A 9,815-nucleotide genomic window follows, 5' to 3' on the forward strand; every position below is an offset into this window, starting at 1 on the left:
TGGAAAAGTGAACCCGACTGTGGTTCTCGCCGCCACCTTCCAAGTGCTGTATGCTTTGGACAAACTGTTCTTCGAAGAATACTACTTCTTCACATCCGATGCCATGAACTCTGGTTATGGATTCAGCTTGATCAACTCCTACTTTAGCTTCCCTTTTATTCCTACCCTGATCACCCGCTACATCATTGCTAACAATATCCAACTATTAGTCTGGCAATTGGTGGCTATTGGTTTTATGAACGCCTTGGGCTATGTCATTTTCCGGGCCTCCGAAACTCAGCGATGTGAATTTGCCAAAGATCCGAACAGCCCAACGGTGAAACACCTCGCTTACGTCGCTGCAAACTCTGGACGACGCATCCTGTGCTCGGGATGGAACGGCCTAGTACGATACCCCAACTACCTCGGAGAACTTCTCATGCAATGGTCTTGGGTTTTGCCAGCGGGTACGTTCAACTGTCACAAACTAAGTAGCACCTTCCTAGCATTGTGTAAGAACTGCAAGTAATATCCTTTCCCTTTTCAGCTAAACTGGCGGGAAGTGCGGATCTTCTAATCTATTACTTGCCCGTGTTTACCACTCTCATGCTCATCTTCCGCGTTGCTGAGGCCAACACTCGAAATCGCCGACGTTATGGACCTGGATGGGACACGTATTGCCAGAAAGTGTCTGCCAATGTCATCCCAAAGGTCTATTAAGATGATTGAAGTTCAAAATGTCCCAAATGTTGCTCTGCTCATGCATTTTTGATGGAAGGCTAACCCCACGACGTTCCCTCTCACAAAAGCTTGACATTCAAAGTTAGTGTTTCGAGTTTTTGAGTAGTACCTCAGGTCTTTTCCGTTACTTGGCGAAGCCTCCGAAGGGATGGCTGTCGTCCATTATATGAAGTAATTTTCGTACCTGACACCAAATATGCCATAACGAAATTTGACATGACATTTCCATGAAACACCAACAAACAAAGCCGTTAATTTGTTCAAAAACCGATGATGGTGAGACCGTAGATGCCGGAGTGTAAAAATGTAATGTTGCTAGCATGCATTAATCAAAAATGATATTTTCTGTACTTTTTCGTCTATCTTCCGAGCCAGCCAGTAAGTAAATAAATTAAGAACACTTAGCCCAGTTCTTAATATTTTGCAAATAACTAAATGTAAATATACCAAATTGTGTACCCGCCTTATATCCGTGGAGTTTCATGTTTGAGATCATGAAACAACACCATCCCTTCCCATGTGAACAAGATCTCTTTAGGGTATTGTTTTTTCCACAGATCTCGCCTACGGTGAAATAAATGTCCAAAAAACTTTCATTTACGTTGACTCTTAACTGTATTTTTACTCAATAATATTGTTTAGTTTTCACCGAATTGTGTCCAAATTGCCGGGTTCGCTCACTGCCAGTGTAGTGCATATGATGGCCTTCCCGCAATATTTTAGAATTGACTCGAAATCGCTCTCGCCCTAAAAGCATCCTAAATCCTCGAGGGATGCCTTTATGGATGAGCCAATTGAGTTCGGTGCCGATATGATTGAGAAGAACTTTGGGCCGATTAAAGATGGCAAACTGCATTGGCAACGGTGCCTCGCGAGGGTTTTTGTACGGACAGGGTCGGACTGGATAGTAAGGATTCATGTCTGAAGACCAATTATTGGCTTCCACTAATTTGTTGAGGAACAGGAACGGAGTACAAGGAGGAAGTGGAGCACGGACTGGTGGTACCAGGAGTAAAGTGGGAAGGAGGAGGACCGAGAGAACTAGCTAGAAAGATCGTTAACGAATTCGATTGCCATTTTCTAAATCAAGAAAATGGAGACAGGATATAAATATTAGCAGTTTATCTCGTGCTCACCATAGTTAAGAGTCAAAATCGGCGAATGGAGAGAGATGAGTTGCCCACGATTTTGTTGGAAAGAGCTGCAATCTCGACCCTTGCGGAATGCAATTAGGACTGACATAAAAAACCGTACTGTCGGTCTGTGAAGAATACTCGAGGCCGTGGACTGTTTGTATACGCTCAATACGAGCCCGTGTCTGAACTAGCGCCCATCTCATTGTTTCGCACTTCGGAGACTCGTCCTCGTTCATATTCAACCAACCTAAAATTTGTGCTTGGTGGCCCTTCGAGAGGACGAATACGATCGAGGAGGTCTTGGTTGTAGGAAGGTACGAGAGTGTCAATTGTCAACGCCACCATGAATGTATCATGGACGCAAGGAATCCGGCGTAGATGCAATATTTCGGATGAAAATGCGAACAAGGCCTATTTTAGCCGGATTGTAGTCAGTCCGGACCAACTGCGTACATGTATTTTCATCACAAAAATCGAAATGTGAAGACCGGTGCTTTTCAAAAAAGATCACGTAAGTCGATGAGGTTCAAGTGTTTGTTCCTAAGGACGAGTTAGCTTGGTGGTTATAAACAGTTGATTGTTTCCGATATCGTTTTATTTTTTTATTCGACGCTTTATCAAGGAGATTCTTCTCTAAAGTTGCTTCCGATTCAATATCTTCAGGTGATTCGCAGTGACTAATCACTCGTGAGTTCAAGATGAAGAGACAAGTAAGTCGGTTGTGAATTAAGTTGATCGACGGATCAGCTCCAGAATGTTGATGGTACTCATCGGTGGAAATGATTAAGATTGGCATGCAAATTGAAGTCGATTCAAGCAATTACTTTGGACAGTTTAGTTAGAGAACAAACATTGAGCAAATACGTACTATGTCATGTGAACAACTTCCTCTCATCTGCCCTCATTCGTCTTCAAGCAGACAGTGCTCAATTGTCGACAACTTGGAAACAACCCGTTGTTTGGAAGCTCAACCAACGTCTGCTTTGCTGAGTTGTCATCAGTCAATCTCCCTCTGGCTCAATCTGTTTCTAATAGATTCTGATTGGTTCGAGGAAGTGGTGAAGTTTGTAGTCAAATAGTTTGATCAGACGTTGTTGATTTCATGTACGTGTGAATGTCTTGGTCATTGGAAAAAATTAAACGAAACTTGCCAAGCAACAGACCACAACGTCCTAACAACTATTTGACGCAAGATCTTATCTGATACAAGCTTGAAGGGTGATATTGCTATTATAAACTTCCTCATCATCTTCTTCATTATGACCATACATGTGTGTTTTAGGTCCTGGGACGAGAAGCACTATTGTGCTCGTCAAAGCGACATTCACCGACAATTGTCTGGTAGCCTGTTGTTTAGACAACTATGCATGGCAGAGATCATGAAAGTGACAATGCTAACAACCAGACAGATCTATCTACTCGTTTACACGGTTGTGTGTCACCTGTGCCATGCGTCGCACCTCTAGTCGTACCTATATCCCCCATTAGAGTGTCGACTGTATCGACGCGTCCCAATAGGATGAGGATGATGTTGAAGAGGAGGAGAAGGAGGAAACAGAGTAACGGTTCAAAAATTCCGAAACAATGCAAACGTGAACAAGTGGCGAGAAGTGTCAATGAAAATCCCCATATTCACACTTTTACGATGGATGTGCGCAACAGATTGAAATTCAATCTAAAATGAAGGAGAATGATGAAATGAGCGTCTGCTAATTTCTAGTCAGCTCATAAAATATGCAGCTTCTCTTTTAACTTTCACGCTTTGGGCGAGGATGTAACCGGCAGTGTAAGTAAGGGCCTTTTCAGAATTGGTCGTCGGTGGCCGTGTAGCCTTTCCTCTTTTTCTTCTTCATTTGGGGAGACTTGGGTAGAGAAATGGTGGCCTTCTCTTGCTGCTTCTTCGTCCTCTTCGTCTTCTTTTTCCCATGTTCCTCTTCCTCCTCCTCCTGCTCCTCCTGCTCCTCCTGCTCCTCCTCCTTCGCTTTTTCCTCCTCTGGCAACTTGTTCCATGGGTCCACGGATCCTGAGATTCAGAGAGCCAGTTCCCAGTCCCTTATCTCTCTTTTTCTTTCCTTCTACAGTGCATTGTAAGTAGATGTAGCAAGAAGAGGGCTCTTCAGTGGGCTCTTCAGTGGACTCACTAGACGTTTCTGATCCTCCAAGGTCATCAAAATCAGTGCCACAGAATGGTCAAACGTGCCTTGAAGCGTTGAAGCAAAGCAGTTCAGAAGTATTTTTGGCGATTGAGATACTATGTCTAATTCAGAGACCCCCCATGGTGACAAACAGTGCCTGGCCGTGCCAGATGTGGATGGAAATGTCCTATCCAATGGGAACGGAAATGGCGATGGAGCCCCGTCATCTTCAAAATTGGCCCATCGTCGTTGTTCAGCTCGGCTTTTGAGCCTGAACGTCCGAGAGGCGATCCGTGTTCTCCGGCAGAAGGAGCACAAGGCTCGAGTTTCTGCCCTAGTTCAACGAAATGCGGATTTCTACCGGAAGCAGCGATGCTGCGAGTGTGCCGCCATGATGAGTATGCTGGCCATATTCACGTCTTTCGCGTTGTATGTCATTTTCGCCTATGGTTTCCACATTGGACAACGGCTACCTTTCACTTTAGTACAATCCAACTTCACATCAAAGATCAGAAAAATGGAGGTACGAGTATACCGGAAGTATGGGGTCATCTGCGGCATGTCTGAATAGTTGTTGGTAGAGTGCTAGCCAGAGTGACCATGTCTTAACACAATTTCAGGGTGACAGCGGAGAATTATGGTGCCAAACTGATCAACATTGGGAATGGTGCCGTTGGGTGCATTACGACAAATACTGCGATTTTGAATGGGAGTCCTATTCTGACGGTGTTGTCACTACTTCATGTGATTTCCCGCCCGGCAAAGTCGAACTTTTGGGAGATTATGACCAATTTCAGTGCGGCATCCGAATCCACGATCTCGATATCAAGGATCGAGGACTTTGGCTTTGCGAAGTGGAAAAGTATTATTCCGGATTTTCTCGAAGGTGAGTCAGAAGTCCTAGTGGCATGTGATTTTCAAAAGATATCCATTGAAGGAAATTGAACTTCCTATCGATCATCATCAACCAGGTATGGGGAACTTCGCACGGCTCCTTTCACCGTGGTCGTGGTGGAGCCAACTCAATCTTCTCCAACTTCAGATCTTCTTGGGGAGGAGCCTTTTTATCCCCCAATTAATGCCAATCAAAGCCAAGGAGGGGATGATAATCTCATTTGGTATGCGTCTTTTATGAACTGGTCCCATCCAACATCGTCGGGAAACAATCCCAATGGCAGTGAAGATGGTGATTTTCAAAGCGATCAGCTAGGGAACACAACGTTATCGAGTTTGATCATAGAAAATAGAGAAGAATACCAAAAAAAGTTCTTTCTCTTGAAGGTGAGGATGAAGATTGCACATACCACAGAGACTTTTGGACCTTTTCATAAGTTCACGGCTCATTTTTATTCATGGACCATAGGTTTTCATACTCGGAGGTATATCGGTAGTTTTGGGCACCTTGGCCGTCATATTTTGGACGTACTTCATGTACTTGTGGCGCACGTGGGACACGAAACGAGAGCCCACCGCCAACGATTACGATGAAGACATGGATTATTTCGATGAGCTTGAGGATATCAATGTGAATCATACCTTGATGAACAGTCGGAGAAAGAGCGTGTCTTTCACGGTGGTCCAAATCCAGGATGATCAACTCTCCTTTGATCTCTCTCGGAGATCCGTTCTCTTAGGTACGAACGGGAGTCGGAGCGGGAGTATCACAACCATGGGCGAGCTCAAACCTGCTCCACAGGGTTCGCCAACGCCATCGGCCCCAATTATTCATGATCGAAGGGAATCCTACGATTTGGCTTTGGTTATCAAGTCCAACCGAAGGCTCTCCTTGGCTCCAGAGGATGCTTTGAAATGGACCAGGGATTGTAAATAGAAACAGATGATCTTGTTTTACTTATACTTTCTAAGCGAAGTAAAATGAGGGGATATTTTACTCTAATGTGCAATGTGTTCATTTAATCATAGAAATGGAGTAACAGTATTAAGGGTCAAGAGTAGCAAATGCAGTTTCTCATTAGATTCAAACAATCCCAACAAAAGTGGGCACCACAAATTGAACAATGCATATGATGGCAACCCCCAGTTTTCTCGATGGGAATAAAACAGACCGGACATGGGCTCATATTTGCAAATGCACTAATGAGCTTGTAGGGCTCCAGTAGGTCTTCTTCATTTCTATCGCCTTGAAAAGCAAGCAAAAAACCCTTGTATGCAATAGGAAAGTTTCCAGACTTCGATAACGAGAAGTAGGTAATGAAAGGCCGACCGAAAAAGTCATCGTAAGTCTTTTTCTTCTCTTCGTCGGCATCAAGGTAAATTCTGACCAATTGGGATTGTTCAGCAAGCGACATGTACCCAAACATGGTACCGACAATCCGATCTAAATGACGCCGAACTTCCATCCGACCCTTTTTCTGAAGGATTCTTTGAAACGACTGTGGCTCCGACATTTGTTGGGTAACAACCGTTTCCGCTTGTTCTTTGTCTTTTTCGCAAATACTACTTGGCCCGTGGAACGCCTTTCCACACGTGAGGCAGAAAACAAACCCGCAGTCGGGACACTGTCCACATTGGTCCTCAAGGACTTCGGCAAGGTACTGACAATTGACCCGTGGACACCAAGTTGTTCCACTAATCGTGCGAAGAAACAAGTTCAAACATTTGGCATCATACGCCTCATACAATGAAGAAGGCGTTAGTTTCTTCACAACCTGGGTTTCCATTGAATGCGTGCAATCGGGAAACGGACATGGAATCGAGCTCATTGCTCCATCTTCAATTTTTCCCACACAATAGTGAGTCAAGCAATCAGAGCAGTAGGCATGCTGGCAGCCGGATATGGTCACAAAATCCCAACCGCAAGTGTCAATGAAACATATCTGGCAGGTTTGAATGCCATCCCGAAAGATCTTTGTCTTCTGATCTTGGTCATAAGCCAATATGCCCGTCAAGATGCTCTGGGTTTCCACTTCCATGCCATTGTCACCATCGAGATGGCTGAATCCCAGTTCTTTGAGAAAAGTGGTCCATGCAAAAAGGATTGGACCTTGATCTCGTTTCCAAATCTCCAACAACCCCTCGACAACTGATGCCGACAAATCTGGGCTCATCCATCCACATTTTACTTCGAATTGTGGCGCAGAGATCTCGGGGTAATCCCTAGGCAAGACAAACTCCAGCGTTAGAGGCGACAGATAGTCAATTGAATGCTTAAGAAGCGATTCAGCCCCATGCACAGAGAGAAACACAGAAAAGTCAGAGGGAACACTGACTTCAAGCCAGAAGAGGCCCTTTCGTTTGTGGTCGTTCCACTGGAACTCCTGATCGGTAAAGATGGATTGGAGCACCAAAATCTCTTCATTTTGAGCTTCCATTTCTCTCGCTTTTTCAGCCTAACTCTTGACAAATCTGGGCTGCACGTACCTGTGTGCACAGATACGTTGCGTTAATACAAATAGTAGGCCTCCAGATTACTCGCATCCACTGAATCCGAAGTGTCCCATTGCAATCGATAACACCACATGGTGTAAGATTACAACCCGCCATGAGGAGCACCAATAACATTCCAAGCCAAATGTACGAAGTGTAATTTGTCACGAGACTTTTTATTCTTACTTTTTCAATGAACCGCTTTGAACACACACCTTCGCCATCAGAAATTCCATGTTTGATCAAAAAATTTACTTTACAAATACAATGTGTGTGCCCTTTTCTTTAGCTGTTAAGGTTAAGTGCAAACAAATTCATATCCTGTCAACGTTAATGCAAACATGTTTACAATTTCATCATCAAATGGCAAAGCTCAATGTCAGTTGAGACAAGTTAATACAAGTAATGAATAACGATTTAAGGAAATGAATTGGGGAGAAACCAACGAATTCACATTCATTTCTCCTCGTACAAAGCAGTACTGTCCGAGTATATGGCAGGACTAGAGAGCGTAATTCCGTTTGGGCAAAGAGCCAGCCAGGGTAAGGAAACTCTTGAAGGGCAAGCACATCCTTGGCCGAACAAAGGCAATAATGATTAAGAATGGACATGGAAGACCCCTTAGCTGTTCAGTCAGTGGACCGAATTCAAGGAATTAACTAAGACTATAAAAACATGTCAGTCCATGTGTTTTTTGGGTCAAGGGCTATCAAATGAGAATTGGGCTATGCGTTTTTGCAAATATTGGAAAAGAAGCAGCTTTTTCTATTTTTATAGCCACTCTACGGTAATCTACTTTGTAATCGTGCTAAAAAGGCCACGGATGTCGGACAACTTTGGGCCCAAACTGTTTTTGAGTTCATTCAATTTTTTTTTTTTGGGGGGGGGCTCCACTGTAGCGTAGAGCGTACTACCTCATAACTGAATTCGAAGAGCTTGTGCCCAAGAATAGGGAGAGAAAGCATGCATTTCGAGCTCAAAGAAGGAGGTTCAAGCTAACAAAACCTTCCCTCCACCCACCTATTGAGTAGACCTGAGTCCGTCCCTGAGCAGAGTACTTTCACTTACCTCCCAACACAATCGTCAAATCGTCGTTCTCTCCGCTCCTGCATGACGGCTAAAATCAGGATTAAGTCGGCCAAGATCTTCAAGGGCATCGTCATCGTTCACCTCGAAAGGAAAGTCAGAGTGGTAAAAAGACGTGAGATCATTCGCTAGTTAGTTGGGCGGATGTTCGTTTTGGACATATTCTGACCGACCCAACTGGGCGAACTCTGTCTGTCATTGGTGATCAAACATCCTGATTCATCTTTGGAATTGGCCGAACGACGGATCAAGTAGTAAGCACTTGAGAAGAGACAGCGAGTGTAGGGAGTGCAGTTCCTTCATGTTGTGTTCCTCATTCGAAATCGAGGTTGTGACTGATGTCGGGTCATCAGGCCTAATAGTTATGTGTTATTCAATCAATCGACTGGGTGAGTTTTGAACCCGTGGCCGTTTCTTGGACTCTGAGACAATACTAGACAATATGGATTACTACAAACCAATGCGGGATGCATACATCCAAAAGGAAATGTACCCAACGGAGTACAGGAAGGACTACTTCCCGAAAAGCGTCCAAAACGACTCGCTGAAAATTGGCCCCAAGGCTCCCTGTATTCCCCGCTTCGTCACCAAAATCGAAGGCAATGCCGTTGAAGAAGGAGCTCGAGTCTTTTTTGAAGGCATTGTTGATTCTCAACCTCAGCCAATCTTTAGTTGGTATTTCGACGACGAAGAAGTGGTTCCTGGGGAACGAGGCTGGGAGGATGTGGAGATTCACCACTCTAGAAAAATGTCCACCTTCATCATTCGCTATGCACGGGAACATCACATGGGCAAGTACACGCTGGTGGCGCAAAATCGTTTGGGACATGACATCTCGAACTGTGATCTAATAGTGCGGAAAAAGCAATTCCCACCTGTGTTCTGGAAGCGCCTGGTAGACACGGAGACATCTTCAGGTGCTAGATTGGTGGCAGAAGTGGAGGTGGGTGGCTGGCCTCTCCCCGAGGTCACTTGGTATAAGGAGGATGAAATTGTGACGAGCCAGGTGCACACCGAAAATTACAATGGATTTCCCAACAGATATGTACCCGAGCGAAGGATCGAGGTCAAGCAGATCGACCATATCCGTTACAGTTTGGTTTTCCATAGGATTAGTGAAAGTGATTCGGGAATCTACACGTGTCAGGCTGTCAATCCTTTGGGTGAAGCCTTTTGTGAGGCGGAATTCATCATTGGACCGGGCGAAGGTGGTGTGGAAGACTTGTACCTTCCCGAGAAGTGGTTGACCGGTAACCGACTCTCATGGAAAATGGAGGACCAGCGACTCAAGCCCTGTGTTGGATACCAAGAACCGGAACTCAGCCCAGAAGATGTAGCCAACATGACCAAG

At 44.7% G+C, this 9,815-nt stretch overlaps 4 protein-coding genes across 5 annotated transcripts in view; 3 read left to right on the top strand and 1 right to left on the bottom strand.

Annotated features, from left to right (window-relative positions):
- LOC131889881 (delta(14)-sterol reductase TM7SF2-like) overlaps positions 1-1,316 on the top strand; it is a 10,849-nt gene extending 9,533 nt beyond the window's left edge. For both annotated transcript variants that reach the window (XM_059239100.1, XM_059239101.1), the window contains exons 4-5: positions 37-446; positions 527-1,316. In XM_059239100.1, coding sequence (XP_059095083.1) covers positions 37-446; positions 527-699 — 583 coding nt within the window. In that variant the 3' untranslated portion in view covers positions 700-1,316. The remainder of the gene's footprint in view (positions 1-36; positions 447-526) is intronic.
- A 2,369-nt stretch (positions 1,317-3,685) lies between these two features.
- On the top strand, positions 3,686-5,888 carry LOC131889883 (uncharacterized). The gene is made up of 4 exons (XM_059239103.1): positions 3,686-4,514; positions 4,612-4,877; positions 4,963-5,272; positions 5,355-5,888. The coding sequence occupies exons 1-4, from the start codon at positions 4,110-4,112 to the stop codon at positions 5,820-5,822; spliced, it is 1,449 nt and encodes a 482-aa protein (XP_059095086.1). The 5' UTR covers positions 3,686-4,109; the 3' UTR covers positions 5,823-5,888.
- A 49-nt stretch (positions 5,889-5,937) lies between these two features.
- Positions 5,938-7,419, bottom strand: LOC131889884 (E3 ubiquitin-protein ligase RNF14-like). The gene has a single exon (XM_059239104.1). It carries the CDS (start codon positions 7,321-7,323, stop codon positions 5,938-5,940), a length of 1,386 nt encoding a protein of 461 aa, XP_059095087.1. The 5' UTR covers positions 7,324-7,419.
- Positions 7,420-8,321: 902 nt separating this feature from the next.
- The window catches only part of LOC131890747 (uncharacterized), a 5,987-nt gene continuing 4,493 nt past the window's right edge, over positions 8,322-9,815 (top strand). Inside the window, exon 1 of the mRNA XM_059240158.1 lies at positions 8,322-9,813. Within this exon, the coding sequence (XP_059096141.1) occupies positions 8,907-9,813 (907 nt within the window). The 5' untranslated portion in view covers positions 8,322-8,906. The remainder of the gene's footprint in view (positions 9,814-9,815) is intronic.

Source organism: Tigriopus californicus, chromosome 11 (assembly GCF_007210705.1).
Source record: "Tigriopus californicus strain San Diego chromosome 11, Tcal_SD_v2.1, whole genome shotgun sequence".
NCBI lineage: Eukaryota > Metazoa > Arthropoda > Copepoda > Harpacticoida > Harpacticidae > Tigriopus > Tigriopus californicus.